This window comes from Hypomesus nipponensis, chromosome 20, assembly GCF_054491055.1.
Source record: "Hypomesus nipponensis isolate SF chromosome 20, ASM5449105v1, whole genome shotgun sequence".
NCBI lineage: Eukaryota > Metazoa > Chordata > Actinopteri > Osmeriformes > Osmeridae > Hypomesus > Hypomesus nipponensis.
In genome coordinates, this window is record NC_140380.1 from 8325786 (window position 1) to 8344481 (window position 18696).

The 18696-nt window shown below is 49.0% G+C and overlaps 3 protein-coding genes across 7 annotated transcripts in view; 2 read left to right on the forward strand and 1 right to left on the reverse strand.

The window, feature by feature from the left end:
* The window catches only part of dclk1a (doublecortin-like kinase 1a), a 37935-nt gene extending 33760 nt beyond the window's left edge, over positions 1 to 4175 (forward strand). For 2 of the 3 annotated variants that reach the window (XM_084684442.1, XM_084684441.1), the window contains 8 exons: positions 39 to 185; positions 1209 to 1342; positions 1478 to 1555; positions 2058 to 2154; positions 2389 to 2469; positions 2715 to 2828; positions 3228 to 3301; positions 3888 to 4024. In XM_084684442.1, the coding sequence (XP_084540568.1) occupies positions 39 to 185; positions 1209 to 1342; positions 1478 to 1555; positions 2058 to 2154; positions 2389 to 2469; positions 2715 to 2828; positions 3228 to 3301; positions 3888 to 3945 (783 nt within the window). In that variant the 3' untranslated portion in view covers positions 3946 to 4024. Of the gene's footprint in view, positions 1 to 38; positions 186 to 1208; positions 1343 to 1477; positions 1556 to 2057; positions 2155 to 2388; positions 2470 to 2714; positions 2829 to 3227; positions 3302 to 3887 lie in introns of all 3 variants that reach the window. The other variant, XM_084684440.1, reaches the window with a different exon arrangement.
* A 2457-nt stretch (positions 4176 to 6632) lies between these two features.
* Positions 6633 to 8846, forward strand: rfxap (regulatory factor X-associated protein). 3 transcript variants are annotated; one of them, XM_084684451.1, is made up of 3 exons: positions 6633 to 7406; positions 7539 to 7649; positions 7793 to 8846. In XM_084684451.1, the coding sequence occupies exons 1-3, from the start codon at positions 6951 to 6953 to the stop codon at positions 7895 to 7897; spliced, it is 672 nt and encodes a 223-aa protein (XP_084540577.1). In that variant the 5' UTR covers positions 6633 to 6950; the 3' UTR covers positions 7898 to 8846. The 3 variants fall into 3 exon arrangements, with proteins under 3 accessions (XP_084540577.1, XP_084540578.1, XP_084540579.1); XM_084684452.1 differs by having other exon boundaries at positions 6634 to 7385; positions 7530 to 7649; XM_084684453.1 differs by having other exon boundaries at positions 6637 to 7385.
* Positions 8847 to 8857: 11 nt separating this feature from the next.
* smad9 (SMAD family member 9) lies at positions 8858 to 18449 on the reverse strand. The gene is made up of 8 exons (XM_084684448.1): positions 18296 to 18449; positions 15831 to 16410; positions 13244 to 13459; positions 12372 to 12632; positions 12058 to 12165; positions 11673 to 11894; positions 10229 to 10485; positions 8858 to 9468 (listed from the first exon to the last, which is right to left on the reverse strand). Exons 2-8 carry the CDS (start codon positions 16027 to 16029, stop codon positions 9325 to 9327), a joined length of 1407 nt encoding a protein of 468 aa, XP_084540574.1. The 5' UTR covers positions 16030 to 16410; positions 18296 to 18449; the 3' UTR covers positions 8858 to 9324.
* Between the last annotated feature and the right edge of the window lie 247 nt (positions 18450 to 18696).

Genomic DNA, 18696 nt, shown 5'->3' on the forward strand with positions numbered 1-18696 from the left:
AGTACGAGCCTAACGGTGTTCCTCGTGTGTGTCCTCAGGGCGGGGACCTGTTTGACGCCATCACGTCCACCAACAGGTACACAGAGAGGGATGCCAGCGGGATGCTGCACAACCTGACCAACGCCATCAAGTACCTCCACAGTCTCAACATCGTCCACAGGGACATCAAACCCGAGAACCTGCTGGTGAGGCTGTGCGTGCGTGTGCGCGTGTTGACACGTCCCGTGTAGTCATCCCCATAGCCCTGCCTCGCATCTTCCTTCCTCCCTGTTGCCTTTCTCTCTCTCTTTCTCTCCCGTTCCCTTTCTCTCTCCCTTTCTCTCTCCCTTTCTCTCTCTCTCTCTCTCTCTCTCTCTCTCTCTCTCTCTCTCTCTCTCTCTTTCTCTCATCACTCTCTCTCTCACTCTCTCTCTCTCTCCGTGACATCACTCACGCAAAGGAGGAGAGAGGGATGACTCACTCACCCGTCTGCGTTCGTCCGTCCGCCCCCCCGCCCCCCCCCCCGGTCCCTCTCTCTCCGTCCCGCGCTCGTTCCGTCGCTCCCTCCCTCGTCCTTCTGTCACTCTCACCCTCCTCCCGTCCTCTCCTCCCACTCCATCCCTCCATCCCTCCTTGCCCTCGGCGCTCTCCGCTCACTGGCGGCCTCGCGCGCCCTCTCGGAGGGTCCGGGCCGTGCGTCATGTCACGGTTCCTAAACCGCGGGTGGTGGGGGGGGGGCGCGCAATCAGTGCAGCGCCCGGCGGGGGTTGGAGGTGGGTGGGGGGGGATAGCTTGAGCGTACATCTGTGGGGAGATTGTCACGTGACAGGAAGCTATTCATGTGAACCTCCTGTCTGGACCACACTGTTGTGCTGCGCGGTCCAACCAGACCTCTCTGTCCTCTGTTTAGTGCAGTGTTCATGCCAGGGGTTATGGAACTGTATCCACATAGTCCAGACCTGCACTTACTTCTATACGAGCGCGTTTGTTCACTGATCCATGGGTGCTAGGGGGAATAGTGAGAGACAGGTAGCATTTGTTTGCCAGGAAATTCTACTCTCATCAGCTGTGTGTGTGTGTGTGTGTTATATAATAAAGAGGTGAGTGAGTGTGTGTCTATGTTACGTAACAGAGAGACATCTGTGGCCAGTGTCTGTGTGCTGTAGCAGAACTAGGTGTGTGTGTGTGTGTTTGTGTGTGTGACCTCCTGTGCTCTGTGTGGTGCCCAGGTGTACGAGCATGCAGACGGCAGTAAAAGCCTGAAGTTGGGAGACTTTGGTCTGGCTACACTGCTGGACGGCCCCCTCTACACCGTCTGTGGAACCCCAACGTACGTCGCCCCCGAAATCATCGCCGAGACAGGGTAAGTGTGTGTCTGTTTGCTGTGGGTGGGTGGGTGTGTGTGTGTATGTTCCCTGTGTGTGTGTGTGTGTTGGCACGTTTTCCTCACACAAACCCACACACTCACTCATTGCCATTGGTTGTGTTGTGTGTGTAGGTACGGCCTTAAGGTGGATATCTGGGCAGCTGGAGTCATCACCTACATCCTGCTGTGTGGTTTCCCTCCCTTCCGTGGGTGAGTATCCCGGCCACTCTCAGCTCGACTGAACCACTCCACAAGGCTCAAAGAGTCAAACCCTGAATATTCAGAACATCAAACTTGTTTTGTTTATGAGATGTGGAATTACCAGCTGGAGTTGTGGTGTCATGCTGCCCCATGTGGCCATGAAGGGAAGTGTCACTTTAGTACAAAGGTACGATTCCAGGCAACAATTATTATGTAACAATGTAGCTACATAACAACAATTTATCTTCAAGATAGCTACATGGACAAACTGACCACCCCACTAACTGACAAATGATGACGTTTTATGTGCTAAGAAGTGGTTTTAGTCATATTAATGTCTATCTGATTCATTTCTAAGTAATTAATTGCTGATAGATTCATGCCTGATTGCGGACTGATTCATGTCCAAATGATTCAGGAGTGACTGATTCCCTTGTGACTTCTATGTGTGAAGTCTACCAGACTCGTGAGTCATGTGCGACAGACTCACGTTCTGCGTGTGTCCCCGCAGAAGCAGTGACGACCAGGAGGTTCTGTTTGACCAGATTCTGATGGGACAGCTGGAGTTCCCACTCCCGTACTGGGACAATGTCTCAGAGACAGCCAAGGTGAGAGTCTGGAAGGGAGGGGGAGGGGGGGGGGGACAAGGGAGGGGGGAGGGGGTCAGGGGAGGGGGTAGGTCAGGGGAGGGGGGGGGGAGGGGGAGGGGGGAGGGAGGGAGGGGTTTCAGGTAAGGAGGAAAGGGGGTGTGGAGATGGAGGATGGAGTGGAGGATGACACCCCGGAACTCTCTCGATTCAAAGTTTGGAAGCGGACATTGACGGTTTCACCTGTGTGTGTAGGACTTGATCCGGTCCATGCTGGAGGTGGAGGTAGACCAGAGATACACTTCCCTGCAGGTGCTGGAACACCCCTGGGTCAATGTAAGCTGTGGGCCCCGCCTCCGGGACATCCGACCAATCAACATTCAACGTCTCCCGGGCAATGGACTGAAGTTTAACCCTCTTCCTGTTTCTGCTCTCTTTTTTTGGGGGGGGGTCTTTTTCTCTCTCCTCCACCACTTTCCTCTTCTTTCCCTTGTAACCCTAACCCCCTCTCCTCCTCCCATCTCCGCCTCTCCTCCTGCTCTCTCTCTCTCTCTCTCTCTCTCTCTCTGCTGCCTGTTCAGGATGATGGTCTGTCGGAGAATGAGCACCAGCTCTCGGTAGCGGGGAAGATCAAGAAGCACTTTAACACCGGCCCCAAGACCAGCGACACAGACGCCGGGGTGTCAGTCATCTCGGTAAGCCCCGCCCTCTCCAACTCCATCACAACAGAACTCTCCTGAACTCGACTCTAATCCATCTGTTGTTTGGATGCCATATTGGGAATGTTGTGCCGGTTGACAGTTGGTTGTGGGATTCACTGTTTTTTTAGGTGAACCGAATGCACTGGTCTGCCAGACTGGTTGAGATCAGTCTGGACTGGTTTCAGAGTGATTACGAAATGATTCAATTGGCTGTGGTGTGTTCATTGAGTGCACTAGTTGTAAGACGGAGTGAATCTTTTTTTTGTTGTTAAAAGGCTTTTAAGTTTAAAATATACTGTTCAAGTATAAGAATGGTCTGGACCAGTTTTTAAGGTGGGCTGAACAAGTTTTCAGGTGTTTTAAGGAGGAATGTGCTGGTTTTTCCCTGCTCAGCTGGACCACAGCTTTTCCATGCAACGCTCTGGGTCGTTGGATTTCTACCAGCACCCAACCATGTACTGGATCAGGTACGCCCCGTTTCAGCCAGTCCGAGGCGGCATTGCTGGTTTTACGCCCCGCCCCCCCCTGTCTGTGCCCCGGCGTGCTCATTGGCTGCTTGCGTGTTCCGTCAGTAATCCTAACCCCCTCATAGGCTCAGCCATCAGTCCTGCACGGGCCCTGCATAACCCCATCTGCTCTGCTATCCCCGTGTGGCTTTGTGTGTCTGTGCATCGTTGTGACGGCCGCACACGCGTGTCGCGTGTGCCACACACCCACACGTGGGCTGTGTGTTGGGGGATGAGGGTGTGCGGAGGGGGATGTGTCAGTGTGTGTGTGTGTGTGAGTTAGGGGCGTCCAGTGTGTGGCTTGCTCTCTTCCCCGTGTGGAGCCTTGAGTGGGGTGAGCTGGTCCTGTTCCCTGCTGAACCACGGAGGAGCAGCTCTGTGTTTGTCTGCAACCTCCCTGCTTGTGATGTGTGACGACACGCACCCCTGCTTGTGATGTGTGACGACACGCACCCCGCTTCCAAAACCTGCTCCGAACCGCATAGCGTCCCGGCACAGGCGTATCTGATTGGTTGTCTCTTGTCTCCGCCCCCCCCCCCCCCCCCAGACCACCGCTCTTGATAAGGAGGGGCAGGTTCTCGGACGAGGACGCCACCAGGATGTGAGGTCGCAGCAGTTGCCGATGACGACGACGACGACCAAGATGGAACCGCCCAGTTGCCTCCCTGGCCTGCTCTTGGCCCCCTCCTGTCGAAGCCCTCCCCCAGGGCCCGGCCCCGACCCCTCCCCCAGCCCCAGCCCTGACCCCTCCCCCAGCCCCAGCCTCCCCTCGGACTCGGACGACGTCTCCCTCAGCTCAGCCAGCACCGTCCGCACTCCCACCTCTCCCTTCTAGAACAGGGGGAGGAGGGAGAGAAGGAGGGAGAGGAGGAGGGAGAGGAGGAGGGAGAGAAGGAGGAAGAGGAGGAGGGAGAGGAGGAGGGAGAGAAGGAGGGAGAGGAGGAGGGAGAGAAGGAGTGAGAGGAGGAGGGAGAGGAGGAGGGAGAGGAGGAGGGAGAGGAGGAGGGAGAGGAGGAGGAAGAGGAGGAGGGAGAGGAGGAGGGAGAGGAGGAGGGAGAGGAGGAGGGAGAGAAGGGGGGAGAGGAGGAGGGAGAGGAGGAGGGAGATAAGGGGGGAGAGGAGGAGGGAGAGAAGGGGGAGAGGAGGAGGGAGAGGAGGAGGGAGAGAAGGAGAAAGATAAGGAGGGAGAGGAAGAGGGAGAGGAGGAGGGGGAGGACCAGGAAGAGGAGGAGGAAGAGGGGGAGTAAGGAGGGTTGCCTAATATTTTTCTCATTCTCCACAGATTGAGGGGTTGGGGGGGGGGGTTGGGCAGTTGGTTGGGGGGAGGGGGGATGAAACAGTCAGGGAGGGGTGGAGGGGTGGTGAAAGGAGGCGATGGGTGGTCCAGACTGAGGATGAAGAGGGGAGGGGGAAAAGTGTGAAGAAGAGAAAATGACTTTTTCTACTATTCTCTCGTCTTCGCATCCGTCAAAGAGCTTCAGGAGCAAGAGATGGTGACACAGTTCACCTTCTGGTGATGATCAGAGCTCAACCGACGACACATCTGGCAATACATGGAGAAACAGGAACTGTTGCTATTTCATGTTCTAGTAAACTTTTCTTCTTTTTTTTCACGGAAACACGTTTTTAGATCAATCGTATTGAACGTGATAGAAGGTGCGTAGATGTAGATTTGAGAATACTTTTGTCAAAGCGGTGTAGCCTTCCTTGATGGCATGTCCAATCACATGGAGCGAATAAGGGTCGAGTTTAACGGAAGCTGGAGCCGTTTCTCTGAAACAAGTGTTTACAGTGTCTTTGTTTTTAATCTCCTTATACTCCAGAAGTCCTCTTAACTATCATTCTCACCACAAAATGGATGCCTTTCTGTAATTAGACCTGGGTCAAATGCTATCGGTGTTCCTTTCGAACCTGGGTTGTACACGATTAAACTTCAGCAAACTGGAACCAATGGACCACACCTTTAGGCACCAACCGGGAGGCAAACCAAACACACCTTCGGAATACTTTTCAAATTGTTCAAATTGATGGCAGTTGACCCAGGTCTGCCTGTCACGTCTGAATACAGCACACCCGTTTACATGAACATGAGAGGACTGATTAGACGGTTGCTAAAGGAGCCTGGCAACCGCCAGTCAAAGAGAGACGGGCATCAGAAGACTTCTGTGTGCCCAAATAGGACGTGGATCAAACCAGCGGTAGCAATATCCATGCCTAGCACACTGGAGACAAGAAACAGCACAGCAGTTACAAATACAATTCACACAGATCATTTTACACATAAAAAAACAAACAAACAATAAAGTCTTCTCTATAGAATAGATGTTTATCTGTAACCCTGATTCCAAGGGAGCCACAGAGTAGCGTGCTATTACCACAACATGGTTTGGTGGTGATGGGTTCATGTTTGTATGCTATGTAAATAGTATAATTTGATTTATTTTGATAGTCCACAATATATTTATTTATCAGTAGAGAGGAGCAGTGAAAAGGTTGACCACCGTGTACGTGAATACCTAACAAGCAGTCGTCATGTAATAAATAACCATTGCAATGAACTTCCAGCCACAACTCTGGGATTGATGTCACCTTTTCAGCACCTGTGTCTGATGGAGGGAGCTTAATGAGAGAACAGGACCATATATGGTGTTGAAAGACAAGGCCAAAGAGCATCAGTCCGACAGGATATGAGGTCGAGGGTGTTTGAGTCCGGTGCAGATGATTTCCCAGCAACTATCAGTTCTCTTCACGCTACTGTGTGTAAAAGAGACTGTGTCATCTTCACCAATCGATGTGCCCACAGTGATGTCTACGCAGATCTGTCCCATCCATCATTTCCTCCTCCCGCTTGGGCATTGCTGATATCCTATGGGATTATGGGTATTGTAGTTTGGTACCCGCCACTTGAATATACAGTAACACATGTGGTTTATCAATGCTCTCACTCTTGCACCAATGTATTAGCATATGTTGCATACAATACCTATACCTCTGTTCTAATATTGTTTATTAAAATAAATACTCTTAACAAATTGTTTATGTGTGTTTATTGTCAATAACATGGGTAATCAAATCCAAATACTAACTAACTCTATCACATACATCTTTTCATCATGATTTGTGTTTGTAACTTAAATATTTTATACCTTTGTTGCCGTATTTGTTATTACATCTCACAGTGACGTACTACCGTATTTTATTTTTATTTTTTAATGATACAATAAATAAGTGGTAATTTACCACCCAGAGACAGTTCCATTGGTGACCGCTAGACGTCTGGTTTGTGTTTATCTTGAGACTCCACCCTTCTGTAACTGGTTGTTGTTCAAGCCAAGGAAGGGGGAGAAGCTAATATCGAGTGGATCCACTGGTATGGTTTATTTGTGCCTTGCCATATGATGTAATTCATATATACCTCTGCATATAGACATTCAGGGATTTGTGGATTGATTTGTACGGAAAAAACTAAAATCTCTCTCCGGCATTTGGTGCTTCGAGCGATCTAGTTCACGACTGTCACACCGTGGAGCTAGCTTTGCTAACGTTAGCTAAACTTAGATTCAAATTTCGCCTACTGGTTATTGCTAGCTAGCTTACGATAGCGTCTGTCATGAGCGAAGATGACACCTCATCAGCGAATAACAACAAAGACTCGAGCATTTCGCTTTTGCTCACCAAGGATGGACAGACATACTATGTGGACAAGAGCGGTGTGGTCGATAGTAGAAATGTAGTCACGCCGCAGGAATCCGAAAACAACATGTACTCGTACGACATGGATGACCCTGACGAGGAGAGCGACGTGCTGGATACATCTGATCCGAGGGATAGCGCTCCAAGTCCCGATGACCCGAACGACGAAGAGGCGTTCGGCGAGAATGAGAATGTATCCAAATCCTGCACGTATGAGGGTTGTCCAGAGACCACGAACCAGGTCGCCAAGCAGAGGAAACCATGGATGTGTAAAAAGCACCGCAACAAGATGTACAAAGACAAGTACAAAAAGAAGAAGAGCGATCAGGCGATGTCAAGTGGAAAACTTGAAGTAGGCACCATTGATTGTTTTGTAAGATATTAATGCACCCCCCTCAAAAAACAAAACATAAACAAATAGGCATGTGAGGTAAGACATGTATTCTGCAGGTACCGGTAATGTGTACATTACTGTTTTTTTTCCTTCTTCTTACATGTGTACCAGGACAGCTCAGAGGAAAGACCTGTTTCTGTCAACAAGCAACGTTTAGGGAGTGTTGGGGACCGACCAACCAGACCCTCACTCATAGAACAGGTGCTCAACCAGAAGAGACTGGTGAGTTGCACTTTCTAGAACCGGACTGAGGCGAATGAATAAGTTGTCTATATACCACTTGCTCATGTTGCATTGGGGAAGCCTGGCTAATCCTTCTCTCTCTGTCTCTGTCTCTCTCTATCTCTCTCTCTCTCTCTGTCCAGTCTCTCCTGAGAAGTCCTGAGGTCATCAGCTTCCTGCAACAGCAGCAACGACTCCTGACTCAGCAGACCCACAGCCAATCACAGCAGGAGTTCCAGGGCTGCTAGGGGCAACGGGGACTTGAAAACAGTCGGCTAGGCTACTTCTCCTTGTTGGGGATGGTGAGCAAAGCACCGTTGGATCACGCATACTTGACTCTTCCAACCCCAGCACCATTGGGAAGGTGGTCTGTTGGACGTCAGTTATGGAGTTGATTTCGTTTGCATCCTTGACGAGGAAAGACGCCACACAGTGATTCTAGAAATGTGCTCAAAAAGATACTGTTGCTCCGTCTATTGTTTTCATTCTGTCTCGTCCAGTAGCTATGCAGCTGAAGTGTTTTTATGTAGTTAAAGCTAAAATGTGACGTGAATTTGTGATTTTTTTTTTTTTTTTACTTATTTAAAATGGTGTCACATCATCTCTCTGTAAGTAAGCTCTGTAATGTATCTAATGACGTTTCTCTATGGTTAAGTTATCAAGTCAATGCGTGGCATGTGTACACTTTTTGATGTCATTTTTATGATCAAACATGATTTTTATTTTTTGTGACAATCATGCTTCCATGTGTGCCATGGCCTGAACCTTAAGGCTCGTGGTGAGAGCTTGGCTACTGTTTGTGTGTATCCCTGTGAGCACCTGCCTCTCCCTCCACCTCCCTGCCTCTCTCTGCCTCTCTCTTTACCTTCCTGCCTCTCCCTCCACTTTCCTGCCTCTCCCTCCACCTCCCTGCCTCTCTCTGCCTCTCTCTTTACCTTCCTGCCTCTCCCTCCACTTTCCTGCCTCTCCCTCCACCTCCCTGCCTCTCTCTGCCTCTCCCTCCACCTTCCTGCCTCTCCCTCCACCTTCCTGCCTCTCCCTCTGCCTCTCCCTCTGCCTCTCTGCCTCTCTCTCCACCTCCCTGCCTCTCCCTCCACCTCCCTCACCTACGAGTGATCAAAAGATGCTGGACATGTCAGTGCTGCTTCTAGTACCAAGAATGCCCATAAAAAGATTGATCTCTTGTGACATCAATAAGACCAGACTGATTCTTTGAAAAAACTTTATTGGAACAGGTAAACGACAGCCAGTACATGACGCACTCAAGTCAGGTACATAAACCGTATCAACACATACATACATCATAGCCTATTTAAACATGTGCATACTATTTGTACCTACATGTAAATCTCAATTTATGGCTGTAAGTGCAGAAGAAAAAGATTGTAGCCTTACTGAAAGAAACTGAAATGCTTCCTACTGAAAATAAGGCTGCTAAGTAGTTTAATGAAATATTGGAACTATCATTTTTTGTATCGCTAAAAGATAACAGGAAGTTGACATTTCTTGCATGTTATTCTTTTCTTTATAAAAAAAAAAGACAGTATTTATGATTACAGACGCCACCCCATGATGGCATGCTTGTAAAAGTCTGAACGACTGAGATGCGTTTTGGTGAGTGTGTGTATATGTGGGGGGTGGGGGGGTTGAATGTGTGTGTGTGTTTGTGTGTGTGTTAGGAGACAGAGGAAATGGGGTTGTGAGGTGATCCCATCTGAGTGAGCACCTTGTCCAGCCACTGTAGTGGTCCATGTAGGTGAACCTCTATCCAGCAGGGGGTGCTGGTGACATCCTGGCGGTGGTACTCCGCACCCCAGCCCTGGTCAGAGGAAGCAAGGAAGACGGACGAGAACTTGTGACCAATGATTAATTCATGTATTACAAAGCCGAGATGTTTTACAGAACATCGTTAGAAAACACGTTGAGTTTTCGTTTATACCCACAGACATCCCAAGTCCCAGAAATGAGTCTCTGCAGGTTTGGGATGTCTGTACCCATGCCTATGAAAGTGTGTGTGTTTGGTGGCAAATGTGTTTCTGTGCGTGATGTGTGTGCTTGCTTTGTGCGTAATAATAGACGACGTGTGTGTGTGTGTGTGTGAGCATGCTAGGGGACTGTGTCTAACACATATCTGCATGCAGAAGTCAATAGGTCAAAGTAACAGCATATTCAGTTGCAGGGACTCTGCGTGGAGATTTTATTAGGAACCTATAGACATAACTCCAGAGCTACTGTTACAGACAGCCTTAATTTAGCAGTGGACCATTGAAAAAGCAAACAATGGCTTGGAATGATTGGCATTCAGCACAACTGAAGTGCCGTACTTCCTAAACCCATGTATTCATCTATTCTAGATCGCTTCAACTTTAGTCGATATTTCAGTTTGGAACATTGTCTTTAAGTAAGGAAATGTATTTCGGGTACCAAACTACAATACCCATACACGTTATCAAAGCTGGGCCCTGCCCACTGCGGTTAGTACTGTGGCGACTTTGACAAAACTCAGCCCCTGACCTCTTAACCTCCGACCACTCTCCCCTCGCCTGACCCCTGACCCCTGTGACCTCTGCGGCGGTTACCTTGACGAAGCTCATGCGGATGGTGCACATCTTGGTGAGCTCGTAGACCACCTCGAAGCCGTGGTTGACGGACTGGGACAGCAGCTGGGCGAACAGCTGGTTGTTGAAGATCTTCAGGCTGCAGCCGCTGGGGATCTTGCACACGGTGGTGGCGTGGAAGCCGTGCTGGTGGTTGCAGTTGCGGCTCTGGACGAAGATGCTGCTGTCGCTCAGGCACTCGGCGTACACCTCCCCCCCAACGTAGTACAGGTGCACTCCTGGGGGGGGGGGGGGGGGGGAGAGATGGAGAGAGAGAGAGAGAGAGAGAGAGGGAGAGAGAGAGACAGAGAGAGAGAGAGAGAAGGAGAGAGAGAGACAGAGAGAGAGAGAGGGAGAGAGACAGAGAGAGAGACAGAGAAGGAGAGAGAGAGACAGAGAGAGAGAGAGAGAGAAGGAGAGAGAGACAGAGAGAGAGAGACAGAGAGAGAGAGACAGAGAGACAGAGAGAGAGAGAGGGAGAGAGTGTTCTGAACACATAGCCTCTGAATAGTCTCTGCCCTTGATCCCGTGTGTGTGTGTGTGTGTGTGTGTGTGTGTGGAGGGAGGCGTTGTTGGCTGGTCTCCTGCTGACATCCCCTCTGAAGCTCCTACAACTCTCTCACACAAACAAACACACACAAACGCTCCACAGCAGCCCAATTCATGTTTACCCATGGCCACATTTGATCTCTCCCCAAACTCTAGTGACAGCTACTCTGACACTATGCGAAGAGCCGACATAATTCTAAGCCATTAACTTGTCATATGGATCCCTTTAGCTTGCTCACACACACACACACACACACACACACACACGCTCACTCTGACAGAGCTACGCAGACATGATGGATAGACTGGCGCCAGCCAGAGCTACTCTGATGAATGACTCAACAAAAAGGGCTTTTCCCTATTGAGCAAACACAGATATGATACACTGAGTGGAGGGGTTGTTCTACACAAAGCTGACACACAGTTTTATTTCAGTCCAGTACCAGGTATCGGTTCCCACTACTGCAACAGTCCTAGTAACAGGACCTGGGCCAAGTATTAATACAATTCTGGGCTAAGACCTGGGTGTCCTTGATTTGGGCCACAAGCAAAAATAAAACCAGTGGATCGGTCGAACAAGTGGTAAGACTGAGACAAATCAAATGCACTTTGATAACGATCCTACCCTCTCCTTACGAGGTTGAAGCCTCAAACCACTGACCCTTAAAAAGGACTGAAAAGTTTTTAATTTTTTTTTTTAGCAGATCTTACGAGTTTTAATTATCTAAATGTATTTTTATATTGATGTTTTACTTTGAGTTTGTTTGTGATTTTATAATCATAATAAAAACTGTAGCACTTTGACATTTGTTTTCAAATGAAAAGTGCGTTAGAAATCCAATGTATTCTTATTCTTATTATTATGAAGCAGCCGTACCTTTGCCGATGTGTCTGCGCGTGTGCTCGATGGTGGAGTTGCGGTTGACGTTGGACAGCAGGCCCAGGCAGAAGCGGTTCTTGTTGTTGGACGGGTCGGTGAAGCCGTCGACCAGGACGCTCCTGGAGGAGGCGTGGAAGGTCTCCCCGACCCGGTTGTTGAGCTCGTAGTATGCTACCGAACACCAGTACTCTGGCTCCTCGTAACACACCGGCCGCAGGTCTGAACAGCGTGGCCCGGGGGCAGGTGAGGGCGGAGGGGATGGATTCGGTGAACAAACAAACTCATTCACGGGAGTTCTCATGTGTTAGTCAAGTCTTTTTTTTTGCGCGCGCGACGGCGCATCTTGTTACGCGCACGTTTTATTGTGTGTGCATGTGTTTACCTCTGTGAGGGGCGGAGAAGGTGAGTTTGTTGGTGTTTGCCGTGTCTCCAGGCTTCACGTCCTCCTGTGGCCCAGTTTCCATCATGCTGTAGGGGGGTGGGGGTGTCTCTGTTGGGGGGGGGGGGTGGAGGAGGGGGGGGGGGGGTGGTGGAGGAGAGGGGGTGGGGGTGGAGGAGAGGGGGGGCAGAATTCACAAGCCAAACGTCCTTTTAAGCATAAGAAAGCTCACAGCGAATATTTGTGGAAGTCAAATTGAATAGGGCATTTTTGGAGCGTGACCATGTGATTCCCTCTCCCCCCCCCCTCCCCCCCACCTGTGATGTGATAGGGGCTGCTCCCAGGCTCCCCTGCACTGCTGGGAGAGTTGGGGTAGCTGTGGGTGCCGGGGGACTGGGTGAGAGAGGAGGAGGGCGAGGAGGAGAAGGTGGAGCAGGGCAGGGCGGGGAAGGAGTCCGGGTAGGTGGCGTTCTGGGGCATCAGCGGTTCGTTGTGCAAGGAGGCGTTGCGGAACTTGGCCAGCAGGCTGTGCTGGGGGTTAAACTCGCTGTGTCGGGGGACCAACACCGGGGGCAGCACTGAGGGAGGTGGAGGTAGAGGCAGGGAGAGGCAGAGAGAGGCAGGAAGGTGGAGGGAGAGGCAGGAAGGTGGAGGGAGAGGCAGGGAGAGGCAGAGAGAAGCAGGAAGGTGGAGGGAGAGGCAGGAAGGTGGAGGGAGAGGCAGGGAGAGGCAGAGGGAGAGGCAGGGAGAGGCAGAGAGAGACAGGGAGAGGCAGGGAGAGAGGAAAGAGGGAAAGCACAACGGAGAGAGCGAGAGAGAAAGACAGAGATAGTGTTGATCAATAAATACAACTGCAATATCAAATGACTCAATCTATGCACTCCTGACAAATGTGTTCCTGTTTTTATCCAATAACCTTCAACAACAACGTTAAGTCGCCCTCTACACACATACAAGGTTTCAAGGACTCAACCCCAGATTACTACGACAACGTTTTATTCTCCATATTATATTTATCATATCCATATTATAGATGTAGAATACATCTGTCCAGCCTTCCATCTACCTATCCATTAACTAATATACACCCCCCACACACACACACACGCACACACACACTTACATCCATCCATACACCCACTCGCCAACCCGCCCGCCCGCCCGCCCGCCCACCCCGCTCCAGCGCTACCTGGGGTCTCGACCCGTCTGTAGTGGTAGGGGTTGATGCAGATGTCCTTCTGTTTGGCCCCGAAGGGGAACTCGCAGCAGTCCAGGGCCTTGAGCTCGTGGTGGGACTGCAGGTCCGGCCAGCGCCACACCCGGCAGTAGATCACATGGGGGAGGCCCTTCCTGTGGGACACCTGGAGACGGCCGTCCAGGGAGCGGGGGATGGTCACACACTTGCCTGGAGACAGCGGAGGGGAAATATGACGTGGGCCGGTTTTTTGACGTTTTACCTCCAAAACACACATACTAACCCCTTTGGTCATTTTACCCCCAAAACAAACAAACTAACCCCTTTGGTCATTTTACCCCCCAAATAACACATGCTAACCCCTTTGGTCATTTTACCCCCAAAACACACTCGCTAACCCCTTTGGTCATTTTACCCCCAACACACACATACTAACCCCTTTGGTCATCTTACCCCCAAATAACACATGCTAACCCCTTTGGTCATTTTACCCCCCAAATAAACATGCTAACCCCTTTGGTCATTTTACCCCCAAAACACACATGCTAACCCCTTTGGTCATTTTACCCCCACAACAAACAAACTAACCCCTTTGGTCATTTTACCTCCAAAACACACATACTAACCACTTTGGTCATTTTACCCCCCAAATAACACATGCTAACCCCTTTGGTCATTTTACCCCCAAAACACACTCGCTAACCCCTTTGGTCATTTTACCCCCAACACACACATACTAACCCCTTTGGTCATCTTACCCCCAAATAACACATGCTAACCCCTTTGGTCATTTTACCCCCCAAATAACACATGCTAACCCCTTTGGTCATTTTACCCCCAAAACACACATGCTAACCCCTTTGGTCATTTTACCCCCCAAATAACACATGCTAACCCCTTTGGTCATCTTACCCCCAAATAACACATGCTAACCCCTTTGGTCATTTTACCCCCAAAACACACATTCTAACCCCTTTGGTCATTTTACCCCCAAAACACACATGCTAACCCCTTTGATCGATTTACCTCCAAAACACACATACTAACCACTTTGGTCATTTTACCCCCCAAATAACACATGCTAACCCCTTTGGTCATTTTACCCCCAAAACACACTCGCTAACCCCTTTGGTCATTTTACCCCCAACACACACATACTAACCCCTTTGGTCATCTTACCCCCCAAAAAACACAGACTAACCCCTTTGGTCATTTTACCCCCAACACACACATACTAACCCCTTTGGTCATCTTACCCCCAAAAAAACACAGACTAACGCCTTTGGTCATTTTACCTCCAAAACACACATACTAACCCCTTTGATCGATTTACCTCCAAAACACACATGCTAACCCCTTTGGTCATTTTACCCCCCAAATAACACATGCTAACCCCTTTGGTCATTTTACCCCCCAAACCCCTTCGGAGCTGTATGTTCAACATAGTCATGTTCTATTGAAAGCTTTCATCCAAAAGCACCTTGGGGCGATATGAACCTCCAACCTCTTGACCGGCAGTCATGCACTCTAACCACAGAGCTACAGAGATAACCCTGCCAACCTGAATGATGGGTGTGGACACATCTCACTTGGTTATAATCACTTCCTCATTTGTGAAACACACCTGCCAATCGTTTGCGTTGATTGGCAATAAGGTCACATGACCAACATTAGAGCTCGATCTGCTGCCTGTTTCTATCCTGGTGATTGTTACATTAGATCTAATTTATCTCAATAGGTAGTATTGGCCAAGTGTTCTTATTGTCAATCAATGCAAACGATTGCCAGGTGTGAGTGGGCGATTGTGAAAGACTGTGGCTGTCTATTACCGCACACTTGTGCACTTTGAGCACTGACTTCCAGTGCTTAGGGCGCTTTCACTCACAAAACCAGCAAAATTCAGTGCACTGAAAGTACCTATCCTACTTTGGCAGGATTGCCATTCCCTCTCAACCCATTTAGTCTGTTATCTTTGTTGACAAACCCCACTCCACTTTAAAGATGTGTTTTCCTTTCATGTGACAATGTGCGATGGAGAGGAAGCACCAAGGGAAGTCACGTTATTTCATATGATTCACGTAATTCTTGGGAAGCAAAATGGGGCAAAACTGAAATGACATTTTCCATTCATCTAACCCTTTTGGTTAAGTAGGTGGCAACATGACTGTAACCTACCTTTAAACAAGAAGCCACTCATGTTTGTTATACTTCTTTAAATCTATGCAGTCTTCATCAATATAAATACAACATAATTTTTAATAGATATACTGTCAGTTGTGGGGACACCCCAAGAAAATGTCTGTCTTTCTCCAGATATTTCGAACATTATGGACGTTTGATATAAATGAAAACAACAGGTTTGGAAATTTGTAGCTTAACAAACTGCCCCAGCTGCAGTGGCCGCAAGCAAATCAAATCAAATGTATTTGTATCGCCCTTTTTACACGCAAGCATGTCACAGAGAGCTTCCCATACGCCCATAGAACCGCCCCTCAACCAACCTAAACCCTCAAGGCACACTTCACAATTCCCCCAGAAATTGTACCCTCCCTCTAGCTTCTTTTCATGGTCCAACACTCACTTGGCTGTCCGGGTGAGCTAAGAGCTCTCTCCAACTCCTCCATCGCTCCCTTCTTCTTCTTCAGCTTCTTCACCAGAGAGTCCACAGCCTTCTCCGCCCACTTCTCTTCCTCGTCCCCCTGTTTCCATCCCAGCAGGCGCTTCACGGCCGGGCTGGTGAAGGAGAAGAGCGAGGTGATGGAGGTGGTGGTGGAGTGCATGTCGGCTGGCTGGCCGACCGGCTGGCTGGTTAACAGGCTGGATAGGTGGCCGATGGTCGGATTGAGCAAACGAGGGGTTCTGGTGGACGCTGAGAGCGGGAGCGCAGAAGCACAACGTGATGGATGGAGGAGTTAGGAGAGAGGAGCGAGCGAGGGAGGGAGGGAGCGAGGGAGGGAGGGAGGGAGGGAAAGGGGGAGATAGAGCGGAACAGTCGTGTCGACAGGGAAACTGGCACGACGCCACCCCAGAAACACAATCTCAAATCCTCCCTCCGTGCGGGCACAGTGGGAAATCTGTCCGGTGCCCCGGAATCTGAAACCTCCTGCTGCTGATGTTTGTCCTCGCGCAGCCAGAAGTCCGCGGGTCAGGTTTCAATCATTCTGGTGAAAGAGGTGAGAGACGGTATTAAGTGCTAATACTGGCAAAGCAGAGGGCCTTGGGTACGATGATTCAGAGGTTGGAGAGAACAGAGGTCTTGGGATTGACTTTGTTTAGGGAGAGGGGGGAAAGACTGATGTGGGAGGTGGATGGTGGGGGCTTATCTTTGGACCACGAAGCCCAATTTGAGTTCTTGGGGTGGATTTATATCTAACCACAGTCCAGTCTGTCATCCTCCGAGACATGTTGCATCCAACCAAACACAATCGTAAAGTACTGACACTGTCCAATGTGAATCGCAACCATGCAATCTTTCCAGACATAAATCCTGGAGGAAAAGATATTTCACAACGAATTGGCCAATGTTTCTTTTTGGAGACTTGTACTTCAAAGGGACTGGTCGGATTTGGCCTATATTAGGAAAGCGCTGCTTTCGTTCTGTTTTGTTGGAACTGTGTGTTGGTGTCAGTTCTATGCATGCTATTTCTACGATCATGCCACAGACCAGGTGCCTTGTTGTCTGGCCAGCACACATCACATGCCTCTCAACACACAGACAGACAGCCTATAGGCTCTCAATCTCGCCCCTCTCTCTTTCTATCCATCTCCCCCTTCTTTCTTTATCCCTCTGGCACTAACCCAACCACATTTTGCAGTAATTGGCTATTAAATGGTCCCTGCATGACAAACTGTATGCCAGGTATAAAACGTGGTGGTTCTATTGTTCAGAGACCTGGTTAAGGAAAATCTTATGGATGAGTTCAAATTCTTCTGTCCGAATCTCTAGGGAGGGTTAAGATCTGACCCCATGCCCCCCGCTTCTGTCGGACAGGGAAGGTGATCAAAGCGCGGTGGAAAAGGATATGTAATCTGGTTGTTTACCCTATTGGGGGCTTTTAAAAGGACCATCAAGCATCCGCCCTGGCCCCAAATACTATCACGGGCTAAGTCGCATGGTGTAGTCGTCTTGGACAAAACTAAAGAAAATTGACCCGATGAAACTGAATCAGAATGAAAGATTTTCTTGTGCCGATGTGAATGCGGGGAAACTGAGTGGCACGTGAGTCCCATCCTGCGCGCGCCGTACGCTGACCGTAAAGTACTGAAACCCCTTTCATTTAAGACAAACTCCTAACAATGTATAAGCAACAACAACACAGAAAACTGCCAGTTAATATAAACACATAGTTTAACAAGTAAACACATAAACAGAGTTACAATAAAGCCCTTACACAGTTGAGTTCAACTTTTATAGAAGCCCCTCGGCGCTCTAAACCCCGTCTGTGCTACTCGCCCTTGTTCTACAGCTTTTATGAAGCTGGCGTCACACTGTCTACTGGCTCAGATAGGCTTAATTACCCAATGCTTTATCATGAGGACACCCTCCCAAAAGTAAACACCATCAGTTCCCCTTTTACTACACACCATTTTATACAAACATGCCGAGGTCTCTCCTTAACCCTGGACACACCTACACAATTATTTACATGCATGATAACGCTGTGTCACTCGTTTCTGCATCATTATTTTATAACAACACTAAGATGAGGGAAGCCAATGAACTAGCACCATTGCCCTAAACTAGTGTATCAGCTCAAAATACACGGATAATTAATAATTACTGGGAATAGCATATAGTTTTCAAATAGAATAAGGACTATTATATAAAAATAACAATTAGGATGTAACACAAAAAGTAAAAGAAAAAAAAAACAATGAAACGTTTCGGACATAGCCACAGAGCATCATGCTCCCTTAATTGACTTTCAGATCTTCTCAAATGTTTACGTCTTTACCTGAAAACTATTTAAACTCAACAAACATTCAGCAAAATAACAATGAAAATGCAACCGAACAGACCATTTATATAATAATTAATTCACTCACCCCTTGCTCTGATAAAAAGTAAACTAGGTGATGTGTGTGCCTTTCTAGAGCGATCTAAAACAGCGAGCTACAGGCTGCACTGCGGCTGAACTCTCCAGCTCTGAGGTGTGGAGCGTGTTTGCGAGGGGCTTCGGAGCCTCCGCGATCCGAGAGAGCGCCACAACTTCGGCGTCAGCCTGGCTGGAGCCGCAGCGCCTGCGTGCAAAATCCCTCCGCCTTGTCCCTGGAACTTTCCCAGCATTTCAGAGATTGAGACAGACAGCGGTGATATGTGTGTGTGTGTGTTTGTGTGTGTGTGAGAGACTACTGTGTGTATCACTGGTGAAATACCTTTATGAATAGGACATTTCAATCCAGGTGAGACATAACAGTACAAGTAACAGAATAACATATCTTCTCAC